At 46.9% G+C, this 26808-nt stretch overlaps 1 protein-coding gene and 1 long non-coding RNA gene across 10 annotated transcripts in view; one reads left to right on the forward strand and one right to left on the reverse strand.

Moving 5' to 3' along the window:
- The window catches only part of EFCAB6 (EF-hand calcium binding domain 6), a 244357-nt gene that overhangs the window by 97125 nt on the left and 120424 nt on the right, over window positions 1-26808 (reverse strand). For all 9 annotated transcript variants that reach the window (XM_042948058.1, XM_042948060.1, XM_042948059.1 and 6 more), the window contains 4 exons: window positions 25165-25332; window positions 21845-22005; window positions 16130-16303; window positions 14373-14541 (listed from right to left, as the gene is read on the reverse strand). In XM_042948058.1, the coding sequence (XP_042803992.1) occupies window positions 14373-14541; window positions 16130-16303; window positions 21845-22005; window positions 25165-25332 (672 nt within the window). The remainder of the gene's footprint in view (window positions 1-14372; window positions 14542-16129; window positions 16304-21844; window positions 22006-25164; window positions 25333-26808) is intronic.
- LOC122225235 overlaps window positions 23590-26808 on the forward strand; it is a 29209-nt gene continuing 25990 nt past the window's right edge. The window contains exon 1 of the long non-coding RNA XR_006205164.1: window positions 23590-23784. This is a non-coding gene — a long non-coding RNA (uncharacterized LOC122225235). The remainder of the gene's footprint in view (window positions 23785-26808) is intronic.

Here is a 26808-nt window from a genome sequence, read left to right on the forward strand (position 1 = left end):
CCTCAGTGGCTCAGTCATTTAAGCATCTGACTCTGATCTTGGCTCAGGTCATGATCTCACAGTTTGTGAGTTCAAGCCCCACATGGGGCTTGCGCTGACAGTGTGGAGCCAGCTTGGGATTCATCTCTCCCTCTCTCTGCCCCTTCCCCACTTGTACTCTCTCTCTCTCTCAAAATAAATAAATAAACTTTAAAAAGACAGAGAGAGAGAGAGAGAGAGACTTGTAGGGAAGAGAGTCGCAAGGGTGAGAATCCAGAGAATAGGGGTAAACTGGAAATTCAAAGCATCTTCTGAACACAGGATAAATAACGATATCTATAATAAACATCTCTTAAACATTAATAAGAGGGCAAAGGATGTAAATAGGCAACTCACAGGAGAACAAATCCTAATATCAAGAAAATCATACATTTACTAGTAGTCAGGGAAATAAATACAAATTAAAGTTAAACTGAACTATTACTTTAAAACTATCAGACCAGCAAAAATTTAAAAGAGCTATAATGACTATTTCTAACAGAGGCTGGAGAAAAATATACTCTCATACATAGCTATTAGAAATAGGAAATGCTATAGTGTGGCTTCAGAAAGCAGACAACGTGCACACGCACGCACGTGTGTGTGTGTGTGTGTGTGTGTGTGTGTGTGTGTGTGTGTGTGTAATGTTAGACCAAGCAATCCTACTGCTGGGAATCTGCTCCACAGAAATAAAAACATCAGTATTAGAGACACATAAAGAAAGATAGTTTAAAGGGATTTTAGAAAGAAAAGGAGAAGCGAATACCCATCATAAAGGGAATGGTTGATGTTCAGTGTGTTGGAGCACCTCGTAGAAGGTCTATACTTCCATTGAGAACAAATAGAAAAGTCAGATAAAATACAGAAAAACATCTGTTTGAAGTACAGAGAGCTGCTGAGGCAACCAGGACTCCAAGGGACAACAGTCTGAGAGGAGGGAGCCCTCACTCAAGCATTCTGGGAGCAGAACAAGAGACTCAGGGCTGGATGTGGCTGGTGACCCAGGCAGACAGTCACTATCAGCAGGTGGAGAAGCCAACAGAACTTGTGATGAGCCCATGGGACCCCTGATACCAAAACCAGAGACTTGAATAGATTCCTCGTGAGAAGGGGTAGCAGAGAACTGAGCCCAACACTACTGGTTTCCCCCTCAAGATGTTTGCTGAGTTCAGAAGTTATGTGGAACAGAAAACTAAGTATCAAGGTAGAAAGCTTCTAAAAAGCAGATGTGATTTTTTTTTTTTGTCACTTTGTGGTCCTGACAAACAAAAGTTTAAAGTTCAGGATTTCTCAGAAGCAAAGTCTCAGAGAATAACCCAGATTCTGGGTTGCAAACTTTGGAGGCTATACTCTAGGAATAGGAATTTAAAAATCAAATCAAATGGAGCCTTTAATCCAGCCTCAAATAGACTCAGTCCCTAACTAGATTAAGGTCATCAGTTTCCACTCTATCTGCCTAGCAAAGGAAATGGTACCACTATCTAGAGCCTCTCAATTTTCTTAACACAATATCTGGCGTTTAATGAAAATCTGTCTGGCACTCCCAGAGACAGAGCCATCTGACTCAAAATCAAGGGATAAAAAAGACAATAGAAGAAGATCCATAGGTGACACAGATATTGAATTAGCAGGAAAAAAGTTCTTTAAATAGCTACAATATGTTCAAGAAAATACAGGTATATGTTGAGACAACAGAAGAAAAGACACAAATATGGAATATATTAAAAATAACCAAGTGGAAATCCCACAACTGAAAAAATACTAAAATTAAGAACTTATATGAATAAAATTAACCACAGATTAGAAAAAGCGTAAGTAGAAGGAAAAGAAATAATGGGTGGGAATTTTCCACAATTTATTTATTAAACACATCCACCTACAGATTCAAGAAGACTTGCAAACTCCAGCAGAATGCATTCAAAGAAAGTAACACCTTGACACATCTAGAAAACTGCTAAAACCCAAAGACCAAAAGAAAAATCCTAAAAACTTCTAGAGAAATAAAAAGACACATTGCATTCAAATGTACAGCAGTAAGACTGATGGTTTATTTATCAGCACAACTGATAGAAGGCAGAAGACAGTGGAATGATATCTTAAACATGCCAGGAGAGAGTAATTGCCAACCTAAAATGCTATTATCCCCAGCTAAAATATCTTTAAAATGTAAGTGTGAACTTCTGCTTCCAGGTTTAACATGTGAGGAGTTTAGAAGTCATCACTTCCATTGTTACAACAAGAAAAAGGATGAACATACTGAAAATCAGTAACTTTCTTAGAGCCATCAGAGAAATCTGACATCTGGAGAGACAGGTGAACACACACAATCACAGCCAAGATCAGCTAACCTGGAGCAGAAGCCACTGTAGCCACAAACTGGTAAAAACATTTACGTGGTAATTTTGACAATCTGCTGCAGGCTAAGTGAGCATTAGCTTGAGACTGAGAAACTCGGGGGTGGGGGGGTGGGGGGAGGGTCCAATCTTTTTGTGGGGAGGGGGGGCACACTTTCATGGATTTTACCACCAGGAATTCTACCAGGTTCTCAAGGTGAACGTTCCAAGAAAAAAATCCCCTTCTGTGTCAGGTAAATTAAATCCAAAAGAAGTAAAAATAAGTAAGTAAAGTAAGTATAAAAAAAAGAAATGAGACATAAGAGTAGAAATGAATGAAATAGAGTATAGACAAATAGAGAAAATCAGTGAAAACACAGCTTGTTTTATAAAAACAATCAATCAGGGTGCCTGGGTGGCTCAGTCGGTTAAGTGTCCGACTTCAGCTCAGGTCATGATCTCACGGTTCATGAGTTCGAGCCCCACGTCAGGCTCTGTGCTGACAGCTCGGAGCCTGGAGCCTGCTTTGGATTCTGGATCTCTCTCTCTCTCTCTCTCTCTCTCTCTCTGCCCCTCCCTGCTTGTGCTCTGTCTCTCTCTTGCAAAAATAAATAAACATTACAAAATTTTAAAAATAAATAAATAAATAAAAATAAAAACGATCAATCAAATAAACAATAAACCTCCAGCTAAACTATTTGAGAAACAAAGAAAAGATTAAAGAATTATCAATACCAGGAGTAGAAAAGGAAGCCCTATAAGGATCATACAGACATTTAAAGGATAATGAAGCATGAATCCATACTGATATAAATAAATGAGTAAGTTAATACATGGGACAGAAGATACAACTCTCCCACACAGAAGCATTCCAAATAGTCTCTGTAGATATTCTGCCCTTAAAGATATGGAGCATAATAATTCCCCACTCCTTCACTGTGGGCTGTGCATAGTGACTTTTTCCCAAAGAGTGCAGTATGGAAAGAGAAGGAAACAAGAGTACATTTACATTGGAGAAGCCTGACAGACACCTCAGCGAGGTGATCAAGGTCAATATCAACAGTGATCGGTCATGTTGATGGCATATCCTCTGATCAGATGCGATCAGAGGGTACTTTACCTCTATGGTCTTCCTTCCAAAAACATTACCCTGCTCTAATCATGAGGCAAATATCAGACAAGTCCCAAAAGAGTGACATTCTCAAAATATCTGGCCAGTAATCTCAAAACCGTCAAGGTCATCAAAAACAAGTTAAGTCTGAGAGAGAAACTGGCACAGCCAAGAGGAGCTAAGGAGATGTGACAATTAACTGTATGTGGGATCCTGGGTGGGGTCCTGGGCCAGAAAACGGACCTGAAGTACCAACTAAGGAAAATGGAGTAGACCATGGAAACAGAGTTAGTTTCCAGCACACTCATGTTAGCAGAAGGACAAAAAGGAGGTCTTTAGGCAGAATAAAAAGACGCACAGGTGCAAGCACAAAAACGTACGATGGAAGAACAAGAGAAGACTAGACCTGTAGATACATGTGACAGCTTATTAGTAGTAGTAGTAATAATAATAATAATAATAATAACAATGTCTTATGGGATTTAACTCACATATAAATTTAAATGTGTGACAACAATAACTCACAAAAGACAGGGATACCTGAAGTTGAGGCACTTTTTAAGTTTATTTATTTATTTTGAGAGAGACAGAGACATCATGAGTAGGGGAGGGGCTGAGAGAGAGGGAGAGGGAGAGAATCCCAAGCAGGCTCTGCACTGCAGGGCTTGAACCCACGAAGCCATGAGATTATGACCTGAGCCGAAACCAAGAGCTGGATGCTTAACTGACGGAGCCACCCAGGCACCCTGAAATTAAAGCATTTTGAAATCCAGCATTGTTAGGGAGGTGGTAAACATAATAACCTATAGTTAACCACAAAATATAAGATAAGGATGCATGTTGAAATTACTGGTGTAGCCTCTGTCTGAATGACAGAAGAATGTTCTCACCAATAAGCTAACAGAGGGGGAAATGGACTAAAAGAAATAGCTGAATACTCTTCAAAAAAGGTAAGAAGCTCCATGAGACAGCTGGTCAAATAGAAAAAAAAAAAACTCAGATGATAGACATAAAACCAACAATATCAGTAAGTAAATATAAAACAGGCAGGATACTTGAAATAGAAGACTGTCACACCACATCTTCTAAAATATCAACTATATGCTGCCTATAAGAGACTTACTTTTATTTCTTTTTTTAAAAAGATTTTATTTTTAAGTAATCTCTATACCCAACGTGGGGCTCAAACTTACAACCCTGAGATTAAGAGTCACACATTGCACCGACTGAGGCAGCCAGGTACCACAAGAGACTTACTTTAAATTAGGCACCCAGAGGGGCGCCTGGGTGGCTCAGTCGGTTAAGCGTCCGACTTCAGCTCAGGTCACGATCTCGTGGTCCGTGAGTTCAAGCCCCACGTCGGGCTCTGGGCTGATGGCTCAGAGCCTGGAGCCTGCTTCCGATTCTGTGTCTCCCTCTCTCTCTGCCCCTCCCCCGTTCATGCTCTGTCTCTCTCTGTCTCAAAAATAAATAAACGTTAAAAAAAAAATTTTTTAAATAAAAAAAATAAATACATAAATTAGGCACCCAGAACGTTTGAATTGAAAGGGCAGAAAAGCTTACACTGTGCAAACATGAATCAAAAGAAAGTCAAAGTAACTATATCATTATCAGACAAAAATAGCCTTGAAGGCAAGTAGCATTGCTCTGTATCAAGAGTCATGTCATAATGATAAGGGAGATAATTCACAGGAAGGTGCAGCAATTCTAAATCTATGTGTACCCAGTAATTTAGTGTCAACTGAATAAAGTAAAAATCAACAGAATAAAGAAGGAGCTCACTAGACAAATCCAAAATGAGATGAGTGACTTTAACATACTTCTCACAACAGCTGATGGAATGAGCAGGCAACAATTTGATAAGGATACAGAAGGTCTGAAACACAATTAATGAAATCAACCTAATTGACATACTTAGAAAACTGAAGGACCACAATGGAGTACACATTCTTTTCATGGACGTATGGAACATTTACCAAAATTGTCTACGTGTTGGGTCCTAATACAAGCCTCGATATATCTCAAAGGATTGGCTGAAGTCATTTAGGCTTTAGAATTTATTCTCTGATCACAATGGAATTGACTTTAGAATCAGTAATAGGGGCACCTGGGTGGCTCAGTCGGTTGAGCCTCCGACTTCAGCTCAGGTCATGATCTCATGGTCTGTGAGTTTGAGCCCCACGTTGGGCACTGTGCTGACAGCTGAGAGCCTGGAGCCTGCTTGGGATTCTGTGTCTCCCTCTCTCTGATCCTTGCCATTCATGCTCTGTTTCTCTCTGTCTCAAAAATAAATAAGCATTAAAAAAATTTTTTTTAATAAATAAATAATAAAATAAAGTCAGTAATAAAAGATATATTAGAAAATCCCAACTGTGTGGAAATTAAACAATACACTTTTTTAATGCTCATTTTTGAGAGAGAGAGAGAGAGAGAGAGAGAGAGCGTGCGCACAGGGAAGGGGCAGAGAGAGAGGGAGAGTGAGAATCCTAAGCAGGTTCTGTACTGTCGGTGCAAAGCCTGACTCAGGGCTCAAACCCGTAACTGTGAGATCACGACCTGAGCTGAAGTTGGACACTCAACTGACAGAGCCACTCAGGCGTCCCTAAACAACACACTCCTTAAATAAACCGTTGGAAGAAGAAGAAATCACAAGGGAAGCTATAACATATTTTAAACTGAATGACAATGAATGGTATACCCAAACTTGTGGATGTAGCTAAGCCTGTACCTAGAGGGCAATGTGTAGCCAACAATTCATACGCGAGGGAAATGAAGGCTAAAAAGCAATGATTTCACATTCTATCTCAAGCAACGAGAAAAAGAAAAGCAAATTAAATCCCAATGAAGGAGAAGGAAAAAAAAAGATCATTGACCTCACAGCAGAAATAAACAAATACAGAACAAATACATGAGAAAAGAATGACAGTACGAGGTTGTTACTTTGGGAAGACTAACAAAACTGACAGGCTCCAACCGCTTCAGGGTGGGATGGAGTAATTCCTAGTGCCCTAGCAGACACCCTGACCGGGTTCCCTTTCCAGACTAGCACCCAGCTCCGGACCTGCATGCAAGTCCCCACACTGCGGGATTTAGGAGACCAAGGCCCTCCAAGGGAGCCAGGCCCTGAGAACACGTGGCAAAACGGAAGCCCGGGAGGCGTGGTCTGTTGAACACTGGGCGTCTGCAACGAACGAACGGCTCCTGCCCTGGAGGATCCGGCCAATTTGGGCGCAGCCAGATGCTGAAAGAATCCAGCTGTGGCCTCTGGCAGGGCAGCCGCTGCCAGAAGGTGGAGAAATACAGACTTGTGATGATGGTGTGCTGCGCGTGGTACAGCGAAAGCGAGCATGTGAGGGACTCTGAACACACAGCCGTCACCCCTTAAAACATGGGCACCGTTGGGAAGCTGTTTGGAGCAAAGCTAAAGAACCAGGTCTACTCACCCCACCCCTGCCACCGCTCCTCAAGAGCACGGCACTTCCTCTGCTCCTCCCCAAGCGTTTTCTTACCTGAGTCATGAGCCCCCTCTCCCCCAACAAGGACAGACAGCCTGGGCTCCGTGCACTGAATCTGACTGGGCCGGCAGATCGAGCATCGAGAACTTCTCTCTGTCCGCGCAACAGTCACAATGCAACGTGATATCAGAAGGCTTTAGCAGCAATACCCTTAAAGGGGCACATGTGGGGAGATGACCCCATAGAGATCAGCTCTCAGGGTCTCTGACTCTGTGGGTGTATCTGTGTCTCTTACTATAACAGCTTCAGTTTGCCCTTTTATAACTTCTTATTTATTTATTAAAAATTTTCTTCAATGTTTATTTGTCTTTGAGAGACAGAGACAGAGCTTGAGTAGGAACGGGCAGAGAGAGAGGGAGACACAGAATCTGAAGCAAGCTCAAGGCTCCGAGCTGTCAGCACAGAGCCAGATGTAGGACTTGAACCCAAGAACCGTGAGATCACGACCTGAGCCGAAGTCGGATGCTCAACCGACTGAGCCACCCAGGCGCCCCTAAACTTTTTAAAACCAAAGTATGATGGACATACAATATCCTATTAGTTTTCGGTATACATCATAGTGATTCAATGTTTTTATACGTTACAAAATGATCCCTGCGATAAGTTTAGCTACCACCTGTCACCATGCAAAGTTATTACAGTATTATTGACTGTATTCCCTATGCTGTACATAACATCCCCATGACTTATGGATTTTATAACTGGAAGTCTGGAGCTCGTAATCCCCTTCACCTACGTCACCTATGTCACCTATCCCCCTTCACCTATGTCACCAGGCCTTCCCACCTCCGGGAACCCACACTTTCCCGTACCTATGAGTCTCTTCCTTTCTTTTGCTTGTTCCTTTGTTTTGTTTTTTAGATTCCACATGTAAGTGAAATCACACGGTATTGGTCTTTGTCTGACTTACTTCACTGAGCATAATGCCCCCGGGATACATCCATGTGGTCGAAAATGGCAAGAATTCATTCTATGTTTGTCCTTGTTATTGTTCCCTTATTTTTGCTTTTCCCCCTCACGAAACTGACCGTAATATACAACCAAGAGCTTTTACATATCTGTTTTATTTACCGGAGTCGTATGCTCCCAATGGAAGGTTTAAAACCAGGCAAAGGAAAATATTTAATACTCAACTTGAAAACAAAATCGACTTCTCCACGAGTCACCATACTCGTTTAATTTGCTCATCCACACCCGAGGCCCTTGCGAGGCTCGATGGTGTTTGTGAAGCTTGGTTTATATTCAGGCCCCTGAACCCCAAGTGGGAAAGGCTGTGTGATTAGGAAGTGATGGTTAGGGGTGGCAAGGGGCCAGTTCCCGGACACGTGAGTCTGACCAGCACCCAAAGGGTGTGGGGTGCTCTGCTGGAAGGAGAGCTCACCTCCTCCTAAGTAAGGCAGGTGAGAAGCCAGAAGGCATAGGCAGCAAGAATCTGGGGCGCTCGGGGTGCGGGGCGGCTGCTACAGACTCTCACTTTGCTAATATAGGCCTCAGGGGCTGTGTAGGCTTGCTGGTGAGCTCTGCAGCCCTACGTCTGTCTCCAGAGGCCTCAGCTGGGACTCCGGGGATGGGACTAAGGAGAACAGTGAACCGAACAACATACAGTGTATTTACTGTGGACGAAGAGTAACAATGTCCCGTCAGGAACAGCCAATTACAGGGAACTGTAATTGTAAAGCTGCCCTCAAATTCCTGATGGATGGAACAGCTCCATTAGTCTAATTACACAATTAGACTAATGTCGACTCACGTGTCCTTGGATGTTTTGTCATTTCATGTTCCCCATGGGTCACTGGCCCCAAGCAACGAAACCCCTGCCTTTTCCGCATCCCCATGGGGTTTAGTCCCATACCAAGTGTGAGGAGGCAGCCTCGAAATGTTTACCGAGAGAAACGATGGCAGAGACCATTATGTTCGCCTGCCCGATGTATACTCTCTCCTTCTCCCTTAGGAACGGAACCTTGCTTTTTCTAAAGGTAGTTATGTACCCAGCAAAAAATCACATATATCTGCCTATAAGTCCTCTGCATAACACAGCCTTGTCCATAAGATGAAGCTGCTGAGAGAAGCTTCCAAGAGAGTGAAGAAAGAAAGAGGGAAAGAGAGGAAGGAAGGAAGGAAGGAAGGAAGGAAGGAAGGGAGGAAGAGAGAGAAAGAGAGGAAGGAAGGAAGGAAGGAAGGAAGGAAGAGAGAGAGAGAGAAAGAGAGGAAGGGAGGAAGGAAGGAAGGAAGGAAGGAAGGAAGGAAGAGAGAGAGAAAGAGGAAGGAAGGAAGAGAGAGAGAAAGAGAGGAAGGGAGGAAGGAAGGAAGGCAGGAAGAAAGGAAGGGAGGGAGAGAGAGAAAGAGAGGAAGGGAGGAAGGAAGGAAGGAAGGGAGGGAGAGAGAGAAAGAGAGGAAGGGAGGAAGGAAGGAAGGAAGGAAGGGAGGGAGGGAGAGAGAGAAAGAGAGGAAGGGAGGAAGGAAGGAAGAAAGAGAGAGAAAGAGAGGAAGGGAGGGAGGAAGGAAGGAAGGAAGGAAGAGAGAGAGAGAAAGAGAGGAAGGGAGGAAGGGGGGGAGGGAGGAAGGAAGAGAGAAAGAGAGGAAGGGAGGAAGGGAGGGAGAGAGGAAGGAAGAAAGAAAGAGAGGAAGAAAGAAAGAGAGAGAGAAAGGAAGAAAGAAAGAAAGAGAAAGAAAAGAAAAGAAGAAAAGAAAAGAAAAAGAAAAAAAAAGGAAGGAAGGAAGGAAGGAAGGAAGGAAGGAAGGAAGGCAGGCAGGCAGACTTGTGTGGCTCAAGCCTTTTGCCTTCACCTGCCTCTTCTTTATGGTTGAGAGGTGTGTGTGATGGTTGGTGCTCCAGCAGCTGTGTTCCATGCACGGGCAGGAGGCTGAAAGAGGAGAAAGCTAGAAGCGGCCTGGACCTCTGAGACCCTGCAGAGCTGATACCCTGGCCTGTCCAGATAGCATCTGGGCCCCCTGTTACATGACGGAAAAGTAGCCACCTCTCTTACATAAGACACGGTTTTGGGGTTTTTCTGCTAACTCAGCATGTGCAGGAGAGGGCAAGAAGAAAAGAAAAGCACCCAGAGAGGGAATATAAAGATTCTAGATCACCCTGGAGTTCAATGCCAGTTTTCCTGCACCACTGCCGGTTCTCAACTTGTCATCTAAATAAAACGACACATTACGAAGTATGAGAAAGTCACAGGCCATGCGGTACAGCAGCCAAAGCAAACAATGATCAGAGAGAGGGGCATTTCCTGGGAGACAGATACGCCTTCAGGGCTGCCGTGAGAGATGGTTTAACGTCGGGTGCAACGTGCCCAGACCAGATCTAGTGGCGTTCCAGAAAGAATAGCCCCCCCACCGTCCCCAGAGGAAACGACCCATTTAACCACAGAAAGCACACCGAGGTCATTAAGACCCCCACAGCTCTGCCTCTGGCAGGACTGTCGACTCCGTGTGCTGTCGCTGGTCACCTCGCTCTCCAGAAACTCTGAAATCTTTTATATTAAAGAGAGAAAAAACAGGGGGAGACAGGCTATTAGTTAACAAATGAATCCTACTGTAGACAAAATCTTCCTGACCGAGGTGGTGAAACGTGAAACGGTGTTCCCAGCAATGACAACACAGGGGCTCCCAGGATTTGGTGACCCCTAAGTTCCCACCCGCTTGGAGATTCTATTACACCTTTCCCTCGCTGAACCTGTACGGCCGGCCACTGGTTAGGCAATGGCTGGTGAGAATAAATAATCAGCACTTCTCATGTAGAGGACAAGGTATCTGGACCAAGCCTAAGCGCTGCCTACGTTCAAATTATGAACAACCGCATGCAGGCATAATTGGGCAAGCAGGTGCATGTGACTGAGAGCCTCACTCCCAAGTCCTCTGGGATGAAAATCAGCAACCACCGCATCAAACCAATTGGGGCGGTACAGATCTGGGGGGAAAGGAGGGCAAGAACACTGCATATCCATGACCAAAATGATAGGAAGAAATTGCAGAACACTGTTAGTAAAATGAATGTTCGTCTTCCAAAATCCTGAGGCCAGATACAACCTCAAAGCTGCCAGCAATTATATCCAGCAACGCCACCTTACACCCAGCAAACCCACCCGGCAAGGGTCTGAGGCTGAGAGAGACTGACGTGGATTCCAGTACAAGTGCCCGAAAGGCTTACCAGCTGAACAACACTGAGCCGCTGTCCTAACTCCGAGCTTCGGTCCCCTCAACCCGTGGAACGGGCACAGCGTCACGTCCACCCCACAGCGTCTCTGTGAGGATTAGGGATCAGATGCGCGAAGCAACAGGGCGCAATGTGGGCGCACAGGAGGGGCTGGACCTCTGGTGGCCGTGGTGATGAGCACGCTCAGCATGGTCACTTTCCAGGGGCGGCCGTCATTGTCATCGCAGCTATTACTGCTGTTACTACGATTACACACTTGCTATTGTCATTTATCCTTGAAGACCTCAGAGGAGTCGATTCCAAAGGTTTCCTTACCGTTACCACTGAAGTTCGACATTCCCAAGCCTTCGATGTCCAGATGCCCTGCATTATGTCTAATCTAAACTCTTGTTTCTTTCTGTGGTGTAAGACCATTTCTCCAGCTCTGACCTCCCTGGTAGGAGAAGCGCCTTGATCTAGAAACAAGCTCTTCGATTAACAATGGAGCTTATATTTACATAATGCTTTGAAGTTATTAGCTTTTGAAGTTCAAACCTAGGTCCCAGGTGGACTGTTTAAAATCACCCCATGGTTGTTGATCTTTGGGCTAAAAGGTTGGTCAACGACAGGATGCTTCCCAAAGGTTAAACCCCACAAGTCACCAGGGGGGACATCAGCCGATAATCTGCCTCATCGGGTTCACAGCGAACTGGTCGTTAAAACACCCATCAACTTTTCTCCCGGCATGTTGGCCCTGTCCTTTTGTGGTTTCTCCTTCCCTGTCGCCTCACCGTGGGCACACCTTCAGGAGGCAGGGGAGTCTTGGGGAAGCCAGGAGATCCGAGAGGGAGAAGGAGAGGCACTCAGGCACTGCCAGGAAGCAGGCAAAAGAACAAGTGTTCTAGTAGGTGCCCCTCAAGGTCAGCAAGAATGCACGGAAACTCAGGGGGCGGAGGAGGGGGCTTGGGTGGGCTTGGGCATCGCCACGGGCGGTGTGGGAGCCAGCCTCATGCCTAGAAATCCTGATGGGCTTTCGACACACCCGTCTCCCTCCGTCCCCAAGCGGCGTCCGTCCTGGGCTCCCCTGGGGACTCTATAGTTACTCTTCAAGCCCATCCACTCATTCAGTAAATGTAGGGCCCTGCTTCACGCCAAGCATCTGGGATGCATCACTGTCCCAAAGACACAAAAATGTCCACCTTCGGAGCATACGTTTTAATGGAGGAAATCGAGCAAACAGCAGAGCGAAGGAATGAACGGAAGGGTTCTAAGCACAAGATGTGTGGTAGTGGGTGGTAACATCGCGAGAAGAAAAATGGGGTAAAGGAGATCGAGGTGGGAGAGCAGGTTGTATTTGCCATAGGAATGACAGTCCTCCAGGTGGAGGGGACAGCCCGTGCCAAGGCGGAGCGGTCTGCGGGAGAGCAGGAGGCTGGCGTGGCCAGAGCGAAGTGAGCAGCGGGGAGGGCGGGAAGAGTGGAAATCAGAGAGATAATGAGGGGCTGGGCGGCGCGGGAGCCTCTAGGCCCTGTGAGGACTCTGGTTTGTATGCGAGCGAGGTGGGGGGCCGTGGGAGGGTTCCGAGCAGGAGTGGCCCCTTCTGTCGGACCTGTTGGAGTGTGACTCTGGCTGCTGGGTTGAGAACACACAAAGCCCGTTGGCTCTGTTGAGGCACCGGCGGTGGGTGTGAGACAAAGAGGAGAGTCAGGAAGACCCCAGACTGGAGCCCCCGGCAACTGGGAAGAGGTCGTCCTTGAGCATGGCCAGGCTGCCAGCAGAACGGCCTTGGCGAGAACACGGGCGTCTCTAGACACCCGCGTGAAGAAGTCCAGCGGGCAGGCGGGGAGCAGAGACTGAAGTTTTAGGACGGTGCTCCGGGATGCGAACTAGAGGTGCCCGCAAGGGGGTCGCTGGCCTAGCGATGGCGCAGAAGCCCTGGGATGGAAGAACCCGCCGCTGAGCTTAGTGGCCTGTTCTCGGGCGAGCAGTGGAAAGAGCTGTGCGGGGGGTCTGCGGTCTGGGCGGGCGTCCCCGCTCTGCCGCCACCCACCGCCCTTCTCTAAGGGAAGCACCGTCCCTCTGAACAACCAGCGGCAGCCTGGTGGGTTCCTGGTCTCCTGTGAACCTGTGAACCGACTCCATAGTCGAGAGCATTGAGCACTATGGTCGTTCTAGACTGTGGGGCGTGAGGGGTCGGGACTGTGCCAGGGGACTTGGGGACAAAGGAGTCTAGGACAAGGCACCCTGGGAGCGTCAGGTGATTCACACCCACATACCACCATCCGTCCCGCTCGCCGGAGTTACCGATGACTGATTATCAGCCAGCCGGTCCCTCAAACCAGAGATCGAGGAACTATCCTTTGCCCATTTGCCTCTTTCTTATCCATTACCCATTCTCCCCAAATATTTCTTGAATCTGTCCCCCTCACCATGCCCCATGTCTGCACATCATCCAGTCTTGGGGGGGTGGCGGGAGGTCTGGGCTGTTTCAGTAGCTGCCCAGCCCACCCCCAGGCAGATAAATAGTAGCTACTGATATAATTATTCTCTTCTTGGAAATACATTTCATTGCCTTCTTCTAAATTTGTCCACACAGACACTGCTACATATTAACTGCAATGCTTTTCTTAAAAATAGCTGGAGATGATTAGCTGGAGGGGTCGTAACAGGAATTTTAAGCAATCATTGAAATTAATTCCTGAGAAGTCTGTGCAGAACCCTTCAAGCTGAGTCCTTTCTGGCAGAACCTTCCAGCTCCCACAAGCGCATGCAAATCAGCACTCTGAGCTTCCCAGCTTTTCCTGCCAGATTTTTTTTTTTTTTCACTTTCTCGAGGCACAAACCCCAGCTCTGTGACCACAGCATCACCAAACTCCTCGCTGGCAGGGAAGGGGCCTGAGAAGTTTTTGTTCCCAGCACCGCCGTTCTGCCCCAGGATGCGTTCCACGCGCAACGCATGGAGCCAGGCACCCCGCAGCCGTCCGGAGCGACACTTCAGTGAATGCTTTGTTCGAAAGTTTAAATATCCCAAACTAGCCACATCCATACGTATCCTCTGAAGGAAGTTGCCAAGGACATTTTTGGCCAAAAGAATCCTTTCACGTTGCTGAACGATGCCTAGAAATGAATGTGCTTTGCCGGTAAGGGAATGAACCCTCACTGAAAATGTAAGGCCTACTCTTTAAAGCCTGTTCGTATGAACCTCTCCAGGAGCAAAAGAAAACCCAGAAACACAGAGAAACCCATTCCCCTACCTTCTTGAAGTCATGCACGTTAATTTTGCCATCCGGCTCCTTGCTGGAGTCAGGAAATATTTTTTGGAATGCTGGGTCCTGCTGCTGTATGCATCTTTTGAGTTTTTTGATCACTTCCTCCTTAGTCATTTTCTTGGTCAGGGTGCTTTTGTCCCCAGTGGGCTTGGTTCTAAAATCACAATCGGGAATTTAGCAGAGTGCTTCCTACAGACCTCACCCAATTTCGATTCGACCCAAGGCAACAGGAGGCCTACCAGCCCCTTCTCACAAACAAGGAACCAGATTCTCAGATAGATGGAGTGGCTGGGGAACTTCTTACCCGCCCATGGCTTGTGGGTTCCAGAGAGGTCCGCAGCACTGTGTCAGGTGAAAACTCTTCCCGTGTGGCGAGTATGTGGCCACAGGCCGGAGCAGGGAGCTCCAGGAAATTGTTACCCTTGTGCTAAGGTTCTCAACTGTGCTTTGAGCTGGCTCAATAGGGCATGTGACTGGCCGACATGGCGGGGGAAAGTAAATATTTGTGTGAAGTCGGGAGATGAAAAGTCACAGCCCTTTACAAAGCTTTAAATTAAATAGGCCATTTAGAGACAGCCAGGTCCAAAAAGTCATCAAACAGCCATGGGAAGGAAGGGAAGTTTGCAATTATTCCGAGTTGATTTATACAGTCAACTGGCTTTATCAAATCCAGATTTTATGCCACGTGCTATGTGGGGGAGAGAGTGTGCAGTTGAGGATAATGAATTCTTCAGCTCTCCAGAAGTCTCTGGGACCCCACTGGAGTCGGGGAAGGGGAAGAGCTGAGCCTTTCTCTTGGAGAAAGGACTTCTCCTCTCCTGCTGCTTCCATCAGCTTTGAAGAGCTCTCCGGGAATGCCCACATTTTATAAAACACATAATTATCACTACTTCTTCCATTGGTTTTAGGAGGCAGACATATCTTGTCACAGACTATTTAACCTTTCCCTTAAAATACCATCCTTCTGCCCATTTATAAAGCTACCGCTGAAATGTCCAGATATTCAAATTTCATTAGCACAGCATTAAAATATTCCCACTGCTCTATACTTAAGAACTTTTTAAAGGGAAATGACAGAGCGAAGTCTGCTGAATAGGTCTACGTTTTAACTTTCCTTGTGGATTTATTATAAGCTATGAACCAGCAAGTTAAAATAGTATCTTTTCATTAGACTAAACCTATATTTTTCAAAATGAGGAAGGGCTAGAATATTCATCAGTCCGATGTTTAATAGATTTGCTGAGCATGTTTTATTGTTACAATTCAATTTGGTGATCATTTGAATAATTCTATCATTCATGTCAGAAAACGTTAACTGGTTTAATGGGTATATTTTACCATAAATATTAAACAGTCGTAAGAGGTCTAAGTTTCTGGAAAAGAACAAATGTGAACTCAGGCATGTAATGGTTGTGTGGCAGACAGGTTCTCTGGGAGTTGAAGGTCCTGGGTTCTTGACCCAGGGTGGCCACTAAGTTTGCGAGTAACCTGAGGTCAGTCCCCAGACCTTGCAGACCTAAATGCTTTCATTTCCAGAATTAATAGGTCAACCCACTAATCCCTAAGATCTCTGCTTGCTCTCAACTCCCCTGACTCTACTCGCTGTATGTATGGTTTGCCACTTTTCTCATTTAAGTAATAAAATACTAAGACATGCGTTTAGTTAATGAGTATTTACGAACCACCTCCCCTCCAACAGACACTGTGGTTTTGATACGCGCCTTCCTTTTGTTCCGTTTTACCTCTCAGGAAGGTCTGGCTGCTGCTGTTCCCCTTCATGAAAATGTTCACTGAACACTTGATCCTTCGGAACAAGAGCTGGAGAGATGGTGGGTGGGCCGCTAATTCCGACGCGTGCCAAAAGTTTCTTGTAAAGGATTCTTCCTGAAGTGGTATCCTGAAACCTACTGCAGAGTCTGAATTTTTAAAATAATGAGAACACACCCATTAGGATGGCAGAAATGAAAAAGACCGACCCTACCCAGTGCTGACGAGGATGGGAATCCCTGTGGCTGGTGAGGTACAAAATGGTGCGACCATTCTGGGAGACACCTTGAACACTCACCTGGCACATACACCTTGAACATACACCTCGCATACACACCTTAAATACATACTCATCCAGAGGAACCAGCCCCTCTGCCCTCGGGTGTCTACCCAAGAGAAATAGAGATGTAGGTCTATAGAAAGACCTGTACAATCTATTCAGCTTTATATGCAGGAGCCAAACACTGGAAACAACCCAAATGTCCCCCATATGAGTGGCTCCACAAGCTGTGGGAAGGAATGGAATACTACTCAGCAATAAAAAGAGACCAGCTGCACATACACGTAACAACGTGAATGAATCTCAGAATCATGATGCTTGGGGAACAGGGCCTGACCAAAAGGAGAACATCCCACATGCTTTCATTTATATACAACCCTAGAGAATTCAAAGTCATGTGCAGTGACGGAACGCAGATCAGAGGTTGCTAGGGCCGCAGAAGAGATGACTCACAGAAGGGCATGAGGAAGCTTGGCGGGGCGGGGCGGGGGAGGGATGGAAATGTTCGATATCTTGACTGATGGCTTGTGAAGGCTTCATAGATATATGCACATGATGGAGGTCCTCGACCTGTATCATTTAAATACGTGCAGTTTATAGTTTGTGAAGAATGCTGCAATAAAGATATAACACATACAAAAAGAATAATTTTTTTAAATTGCAAGTTCTGGTGTGGAATCATGGAAGTACCTATAGTGGAAATTTGGCATAGGCAAATATTTTAGAAAAATGTAGGAACCCACCAATAGGGCAAGGACTACTTTTCTCCCCCACATTTTAGTTGTTAATATTTTTCTAATCATAAAAGTTGTACATGCTCATTGTGGCAAGCTTGGTAAAGCCTAGAGACCAAAACAATATTCCACGTATTTGTTAAAATACAAAAGGCAACAGAGCGCAGTGACTCCGGGTACGGGCCCTGGAATCTGCCTCCCTGGGCTTGAATATCAGCTCTGGACTTAACAGTCCCATGACTGGGGGCAGCGGGCAGGAGGTGTGGTGGGTGGGCACTTCCAGGGCAAGCGGGGGGGGAGGGATCCGAACTATTTTCATACAAGCACTGCCCCACGCCTCTCGTGCACAGTGGGTTTATCGGAGGCCACATGACGTGTGACAAGCGCCAGAATGGGTGGTCAGGCAGGTTGTGTCCTCTAACGTTTTCAAAGGCTGTACGAATGTTTCGGGTATAAATGAGGAGCTAGAGGGAGTTTTCAGAGGTTAGCTTAGTTTCTTGACAGCCTTTTACCAGCTCATTACCAGCTACCTGTGCCTACACCTGCTCTAATCTCTGTACCCTCCTCATCACCCAATATGTCATTATTTTGAAACCCCCAGGTTTCTCCGGAGCCTACAGGGAAACGCAACGGGGAAATACACGTTGATCTTCTGCAATAACGTTTTCCAAAGGTCTCAGTCTGAATTTCTAATACAGTCATACTGAGAGATCTATTCCACATAACGAAAACTCTGAGGCCCTCAAGAACTTTTAAGCCTATCAGAGGGTAGAGAATCGCCGACCTGGGGCACATCACCTTTTCTACGCCTCAGTTTCCTCGTCTATAAAATGCACCTACCTCAGAGGACTACTATAAGCATTAAGTAACACGATCCATAGAAGGCTCCTAGCACTACACGGACGTGTGCATGCGCTCAAGAAACTGCAGCTGTAATAACAGCATCGCGATTATCACGATGATGCTTTACACACAACCAGGGGCACCGCACGAGCTCGGAGGCCATCCTCGGTTCAGGAAGCTCCGGCCATGGATAGAACTGCTTCGAGAAATATTTATGCAGCTAGGTAAATGACACCGTGCTAAGCGTCACAGCTACAACCGTGAACAGACAAAACAGTCCGCACCTCATGGGGCCAAGAGGCCGGGAAAGTAGGCATTTGGAACTGAGGGAAGAGGCCATCTAGAAGCCGAGACGTGAGAGAGCTGCGTGTTTTCAGGAAACAGAAAGCAGCTCAGTCCGTGCTGGATGGAGAGCAGCGGAAGTAAACGTTTCTTAAGTTCAGCGCTGGATGGAGGGCTCTGCGTCTAGGATCTCCCTTGACCCTTACCACATTCTCCTAAGTAACGTCTGAGCAAGGAAATCGAGGCTCAGAGAGGTTAAGGAACTTGCCCAAGTGCACAGCTCGTTCAGGGCTGAGCCTGGATGTGAACCCAGGCAGTCTGGCTGCAGAGCCCGGGCTCTGGGGGTGCGACGATCATGAGGGGCCTGGGAAGTCATTCTTAAAAGCGTCTGGATGTCTTCCTAACAGCGACAGGATGCAAGTGTTTTAAGCAGGGTTTAGCATGAACAGATCTGTAGTTGTGACTGGAGACTGGAGAATGGATTAGACACACTCCCATTTCGAAGACCCAACTACCTGCATGACCAATCCACTGGATTTCATTCATTCATTCTTTCTTTCTTTCCTTCTTTCTTTTTTTTTTTTAATTTGAGAGACAGAGAGCTAGGAGAGGGACAGAGGGGGAGAGGGAGAGGGAGAGGGAGAGAGAGAGGGAGAGGGAGAGAGAGAGGGAGAGGGAGAGGGAGAGGGAGAGGGAGAGGGAGAGGGAGAGGGAATCTTAAGCCCAGATGTGGGGCTCATTCCTATGACCCTGGGATCATGACCTGAGATGAAATCAAGAGTCAGAGGCTCAACTGACTGAGTCACCCAGGTGCCCCAGCTTATTTATTTTTCTTTCTTCCTTCCTCCCTTCCCCTTCCTCCCTCCCTCCCTTCTTCCCTCCTTTTCTTCTTTCCTCTTCCCTCCCTCCTTCCCTCTTCCTTCCTCCCTCCCTTCCTCCCTTCTTCCCTCCTTTTCTTCTTTCCTCCTCCCTCCCTCTCCCCTCCCTCCCTCCTTCCCCCTTTCTTCCTCCCTCCCTTCCTCCCTTCTTTCCCCCTTTTCTTCTTTCCTCCTCCCTCCTTCCCCCTTCCTTCCTCCCTTCCCCCTTCCTTCCTCCCTCCCTTCCTCCCTTCTTCCCTCCTTTTCTTCTTTCCTCCTCCCTCCCTCCCTTCCCCCCTCCCTCCCTCCTTCCCCCTTTCTTCCTTCCTCCCTGCCGCCCTCCCTTCCTCCCTTCTTTCCCCCTTTTCTTCTTTCCTCCCTCCCTTCCTTCCTTTCATCCTTCACTCAACACTTACTAAGCCCTGACCACACGCGGACGCTGTTCCACCCCGGGTACTGGAGCTTCAGGAGTCAATCACTTCTCAACGCTGCATTCTCCACCCTCCTTGCAAGCTCACTGCACCTGCTGGGTCCACCTCGCCCCTTCCAGCCCCACGGGTTGTGCTTCCCTCCTGAGGCCTAGTCTGCTAAGGCAACAGCCACTCTGTGTGAGTGCTCACCCCGTGCTTCCGTCCCACGTGCCCCTGACCCACAGACTTCCTCCTGCTTCCTGAGCACCCCGCACCAGAGGCTCTGGACCGTCACCCTGACCAGAATTCTCCGCCTCCCTTGCTGGCTGTGCCAGCCAGGTCACTGGTGAGTGGGTGGTATTCTGCCAGGTCCTACCCGCATCCTCTCACCTCGGACGGTCTGCTATGTGCTCCCAGATGAACCCCTGCCGAACAGATGCTCAGGCCGTCCGTGCAAGGAAGACTCCAGAACCGTGCTGCAGCCCAGGCCGCTCTGTGCACCCACACCCTCTGGGAGTCTCCTTCTGGAGTGTCACTCCGTGTTTCCTAACTGGCCGACGACACTGCCTCCGGCCGGCATCGGGCCCCCCTCCCCCGCCCCGTCCACCTCCACGTCCAGTCACCGGGTCTCGTCCTTCTGTCAAGCTTACCACCCGCAGCCGCCCCTCTGCGGTGCCACCGCCACCGCCGCGTCACCCACCCGTCCTCCTCTCGCCCTGCGCTTTCTCCACGGTAATCCTTGCAAAGCACAAATCTGAAATTGTCACCTGACCCCTGGGCTGTGCTTGTCCACCACGGCTGCACGTGAGAGCCAGTGGGGGCTTCAATATAACGGTGCCCTGGACAGGGCATGGGCACCGGGGGTTTCAGAGCTCTCCAGATGATTCTAAGATGCTGCTAGGGAACCAGATGACCTGTCAAGACGCCCTGCCGGCTGACCCGTCCCCTGGTGGGGCTGGGTCATTCCTGCCTGGCCCTCGGCAGCAGCCCTGCTGTTCCTCCCTGTATAACTTCCTGCCCCGACAGCCCCACGTGACTCGCCAGCCGCCCAATGTGCCTCCACTCCTCTGCACACTCGCTTCTTCCCCTGCCCGGGCCCCACCCAGTCCCCCCTGAGCTCCCTCTAGAATCTTCTCTGGACTTGCTGCCACCTGTCTCTCCCCTTTCCCATGTTTCCCACCCTCCAGCAAACTGGCCTTTCTGCAAACGTCCAATAAACTCAGATGAACGCAAACACCGAGCTCTGCGAGCCCCTCCTGCTCGGGAAAGCCTCGGCCTCACCCTCTTCCCGTAAACCCTTCTTTTCCTACAAAAACCAACCCCAGGGAAAACGGGTCAGGAAACAGGAATGTTCACAGAGAGGAGACTCAAGCGGCCGACGGCTACCAGGAGACCGACTGTGTTTTGGGTCACCTGAAATCGATGTAATGCAATCAAAAGCGACAAATACAAGATTTTAAACTTTCCACGCGAGAGGACTGAAAGGGAATTAACTTCCTTCCCCCCGCCTCTATTGGATTTCCACCGAAAGTAATCTCCCAGATCACCGTCCACAGCAGGACACATGCACCAGTCTCCAAGGTCATGCAGCCCTGAGTCCTACAGCAACAAGCTTCAGCGGACAGCGGGACGTTCGGGTAGTGATGTGGGAAGCGCCACCCCCTGCAGAATGGCAAGATTCGGGCCGTACGTTCTCGAGGTCACTGCAGAGAGGGAGGCAAGGGGCCCCACGCCCCAAGGGCAGCCGTGGGCGGGGTGAACGAGACACAGGGGCAGGAGACCCTCAGGGGCCCTCTTCCCTCTCTTAAGTTCCCTGCCCCCCTCCAGCTTCGCTCAGCCACCACGAGGCAAGTTTTAAACTCAAGTGAGATAGAACCACAATCCCGGCGTCTCTCCACAGGATGGCTGATCGTAGCCAGACGCCCCGGGAGGGAAAAACGGTGTCACGACTGAGAGCAGGGAAGTCACGGAGACCGGGAAGGAACGAGGCTGCACACAGCCTCCGGGCTACACGACTCTGAATAGCTACGTGGCTTCTCCAGACCTCGGCTTCCTTACCCACGAAAAGGAGTAGCAGCCACCTTCCGTGGTTGTCGCGAGGACTAAATCATAGAGCACATGCCCAACTCTCGACCAGTGTCCTACGTTAGTAAGCACCCGGTAACCAGCAGTTATTATCAGTCCTCCCTATCGCTACTGCAAACACATGTAGGAAAAGGTTGAGGATTATAAACGGGCTTGATGAAAACACAACACGGATTAATTTTGTTACCAAGAAACTTACTTCAGTAAACGCTCAGCTGTTAAAAAGGGGCAGAAGATGTGCATGATTTTCTTGAAATTATTTTGACCAATGAGCCCTGTGTCTCCGAGGTCATATGCCTGTAGCATTTTATAGAAGGCTTGTAGATTCCTAGTAATTGAGTCATGGACGATCTCTTCCACCTATCATAAAAAAAGCCAACAAACACATCTACCAAGCGGCACATTTGTAACCTGGGGTGGTGGCACCCTGGGACCACGTGGGAAGTGTTACTTACTGAATCCCAAGCCAGGAAGAGAGGCGTTTTGGGGTCTGCAACTTGTTTTCCTGTCTAATTGGGAAAGAGAAAAGTATATAAACACACATCACTCATAAAGGCAGGAGGACCTTTGGAGGCAGACAGACTGGGACTGTCAGCCCTGCTCCTGATTCGCCAATTCACTTTGAGTTCGTGAGCAAATGAGTTTGCCCACTAATCCCCACCTGGAAATGGGGATAATAGCATTCGACCTGAACTTATTTAAAAAAAAAAAAAGTACAATAAACGTAAAAGAAGTCTATCACCTAGTAAGTAAATGCAACATAAAACAACAATGGGATGGCATTTCTGCCTTTCAGAATAGTAAAAATGAGAAAGGAGGCCTATTGCCAGTATCGACACGGGATAATCGTGGACAGTCTGCTAATCCACAGGCCGTGGGGCGGCAGCAACCACCTGTGGGGGTGGCGAGGGAACAGAGGTGGAAGAAACACTTGACTGTCACCGTGTTCCCGTTTGCACCTTTTGCATTTTGTACTTCACACATATATTCCCCTTCTCAAATGATTAAGCTAACTTAAAGAATGAAATGTATCCTTTGACCCAATAGTGCCATTTCTAGAAATCTATACTAAAAGAATACTCATAGGGTGGTTAAAAAAGCAGGCACCACAATATTCACTGTAGCAAAATTTATAAAAGGGGAAAAACCAAACACCTGGATTGCAACAGGGAATCGTTACTCTGTATCTTTTAAGATCATACAGAATTTTTATGAACAGTGTTAACAGCATGTTAATAAGGGACAGCATGGACTGAAAAGTCATTAATTACAGGATCTCATTTCATTTTATTTTATTTTAAGTTTATTTATTTATTTTGAGAGAGAAAGTGTGTGAGTGGGGGAAGGACAGGGAGAGAAGGAGAGGGAGAGAATCCCAGGCAGGCTCCACACCGTCAGCACAGAGGCTCAAACTCACGAACCGTGAGATCATGCCCTGAGCTGAAATCAAGAGGCGGATGCTTAACCAACTGAGCCACCCAGGTGCCCCTGTAGTATCTCATTTTAAAATAGAATAGAGATCATATATCGAAGTATGTATCTAACTCATAAAATTGCATAAATTAAATATGCGCAGCTTTGGGATAATAACGGCAACAAAGCTGAAAACAACGTGTGTGTGGGTGTACAGGTTCATAAGCACATACAACAAAGGGTAACAGTGAGTGGGTAACAACTCCTCACCGTTAGAATTAGTGGTGTTTTTCTTTTCCTTCTATGTGCGTACCTGTGTTTTCTAATTTTTCTGGCTCGTTCGTATATATTCATTCATCCACTCACCGCACTGTTTTGTGAGTGTGCCCGGCACCGGGCTAGCCCCCGTGGCCATGATGGGCCTCCGTCTTTGTGGAGACGTGACCACATAATGACAAAGTTGTGACACCACGATTGGGCAGGTGTGTGAGGTCGGTGGCTGCCAGAGGTGCCACAGAGGGTCCCTGGGAAGGCACCGGTGCCCCAAGACCTGCAGAATGGCCCCAGCAGGGGAGAGCAGCATGGATGGAATCCTGGCAGGAGCTGCAGCACCCCAAGAATGGAGGAGGGACCTGGGGGCGCCCGAGGACCCGAGCCAGTGTGGCCTATGAGGCTTCTGGGAGCTGGGCAGCAAGGCTGGACCATGCGGGCCCCTTACCAACCAGGGTAGGAACTTCAGCTTTTACCTAGGAGCCCTGACACCCATCTGAGGCTTTTAAGCATGGAGGCTGATGGGTGTGGTTCATATTAAGCAAAGACCATGCCACTTGCCGCGTGGAGAGCAGATGGTTTCCATGTCCATGTTTTGTTTTTAATTTTTTATGTTTATTTATTTTCGAGAGAAACACAGTGAGAGCAGGGGAGGGGCAGAGAAAGAGAGAGACACAGAATCCGAGCAGGCTCCAGCCTCCGAGCTGTCGGCACAGATCCCCACACAGTGCTTGAACTCACAAATCGTGAGATCATGACCTGAGACGAAATTGGATGCACCCCTCCCCCCCCTTATTTTGTTTTTCGAGAAAGATGCTGTGCGTGGGGTTGCTGTGATGGTCAGAAGCCACAATTCTCAGCAGCTAACACAGGAGCCGCACAGCAGAGTTCAGGAAAAGGTCCAATTACTCTCTCCTGTGTGAGGGCCCTGGGACTTACTTTTGAACTAGGACTCAAGAAGGACCAAACGACGTTGGTTTTAGGATGCGGTCACCACCTTGCACAAGGTGGGTACTCAGGAAATCGTAATATTGATGAAAAGCTAATTTGCACCTGCTAAAAGAAGTCTATAACAAACACTTCAACAAGAATCTCCCAATGCCTATCCAAGCATTGCCTGACACTAATCTAATTTTTTAAAGTTCTTAAAATTTTTAAGCGCTAATAGCTATTAAAATTACAAAACAACATTTCTAATAATAAAATTCTGTCAGCCTTTCGGTCAAAGGAAAAGCAAGTATTGGGGGCACCTGGGTGGCTCAGCCGGTTAAGCGTCTCGCTTCGGCTCAGGCCAAGATCTCACGGTTCCTGAGTTCCAGCCCTGAGTCGGGCTCTGTGCTGACAGCTCAGAGTCTGGAGCCTGTTTCAGATTCTGTCTCCCTCTCTCTCTGCCCCTCCCTCCGCTCATGCTCTGTCTCTCTCTCTCTCTCAAAAATAAATAAACATTAAAAAATTAAAAAAAAAAAGCAAGTATTGGTCACTAGAGGCAATAAACAGTTACTGTTTAAAATGGGAAACCGTGTAAGACGCGGTTGCAGGAGGGGTGTCACTGGCACGCTGTGAAAAGAAGGTTACATCCTGCATATATAGGTGCCCTCATTCTAGGATGGCTTCCCAGAAAACGTCAAACATCACCCTTGGATAAGGTTTAGACATCAAGAGTTAAAATCAAACAACTCAAACACTTAACTCTTCCTTAAAATGAAAATCAACTCAGCTGAAAAACGTGTAGTCATTTATTTAAGACCAATTTCACCTGCATCCCATATTTCACTAAAAACACTTAATTTCCTGCCATAAAGAGAAAATCAAACATGGAGTTGTTGTAAAACTCACCGTAGGGTTCTCTTCAAGCAGTTGGATGAACGTGTTGACGTTGACCCATCCAGTGCCCCCAGGGTCAAGGGTCTGCATTAGTTCTTTGAATTCTGAATCGCTGATTTTTACAGCCTCGCAATTTAGAATATGTCGCAATTCTTCCCCTGTTATTCGTCTGCCGGGTTTCTAAGCATGAGAATGTATATAAGGGAATTTTTTTTTAAAAAAGGAAAAAGGAAGGAAAGCATTGTATAACATGCAATAACGTATATAACATATATATATCATATATATGTAACATATATACAACATATGTAACATATATATTTTAAATGTTATATATATTTTTAAAAAAGGCATTTTTTTAAAAAAGGAAAAAGGAAGGAAAGCATTCTATATATATAACATATATAACATATATAACATAAACATATATATATAACATATATAACATATATATAACATCAAACATTGTATGTATATATATATACATACACACATTGTGTGTGTATATGTGTGTGTGTGTGTGTGTGTGTGTGTATATATATATATATATATATATATATATATATATATATATATGACATCACTGAGTAAAGAGTGGGCTCTGGCCGAAGAGAATTATGACGAAGCAATAATCCCTCAGTTGGTGGTCACTATGTAACACTGGGAGCCAAGGGCAGTGTGTGGGGTGGGGCAGGGGTCGGGGGACGCTGGGACCCTGCAGGGGCTGCTCCCACAATGCTGTCTGTCAGGGCACGGGCAGGAGAGGGCCCCAAGAGAGGAGGGAGACCCATCTCGCAGGCACAGGCTGATCCCCTCCCCAGGACAGGCTGAGCACTGGCGGTGACAGTTCCTCCTACCCTGTCCCCACCTGAGGGCTATGTGGCTCCATCATACAGGGCACACAACTTCCCGGCAATTCAATTAACAACTTGCCGATTTACTAAAAATATTAATGATGCTTATTTTCACTACCACCAACCTCATCAATTACATAAATGGACAATTACTTAGCAAGAAAAATCTCAGCCATGCTGCATAAAGAAAACATATTATCAGCAAAATACTGTGAGGCAAATTCTTCCGCCAGAATAAAAAATTACCAATAAGTAAATTAAGTATCAAAAGTAAGAGATACTGTTTACCGGAAAAAAACAGGGGGAATAAAGAACCCCTACCTCCTCATAGAGAGTGTGAATATTAACGTGGCAGAGGGGCTTACTAAGTGACAAAGTGGTGTGCAAATGTCAACCGTTACTTTGGGGTCCAAAGCCAGAAAAGGATACAAGGTTGTCTCCGGGAAAATTAGATAATTTAGAGGAATGTATGCCTGCTTACTTTTTAGCTTGGGAGTGACAATCAACTATTTATTGTCCAAGTAGGACAATTATGGTTTTCAGTAAGCGTATAGCATTGTGCAACCATCAACCACCATCTGGTTCCGGAACATTTCCGTCACAAGAGAAACCTCGAGTCTACTCACAGCCACTCCTCACTTCCGTCCCCGACCCAAGGCAACCGATCTATTTGTTGTCTCTCGGTGTTTGCTTTGGTCTGGATATTTCGTGTATACAGAAGCATACAGTTTATGCATCAGTATGCATTCTGCATCTGGCTTCTATCACCTGCCATAACATTTTTGCGGTTCAATCCAGGATG

This window comes from Panthera leo, chromosome B4 (genome assembly GCF_018350215.1).
Source record: "Panthera leo isolate Ple1 chromosome B4, P.leo_Ple1_pat1.1, whole genome shotgun sequence".
Classification (NCBI taxonomy): Eukaryota; Metazoa; Chordata; class Mammalia; order Carnivora; family Felidae; genus Panthera; species Panthera leo.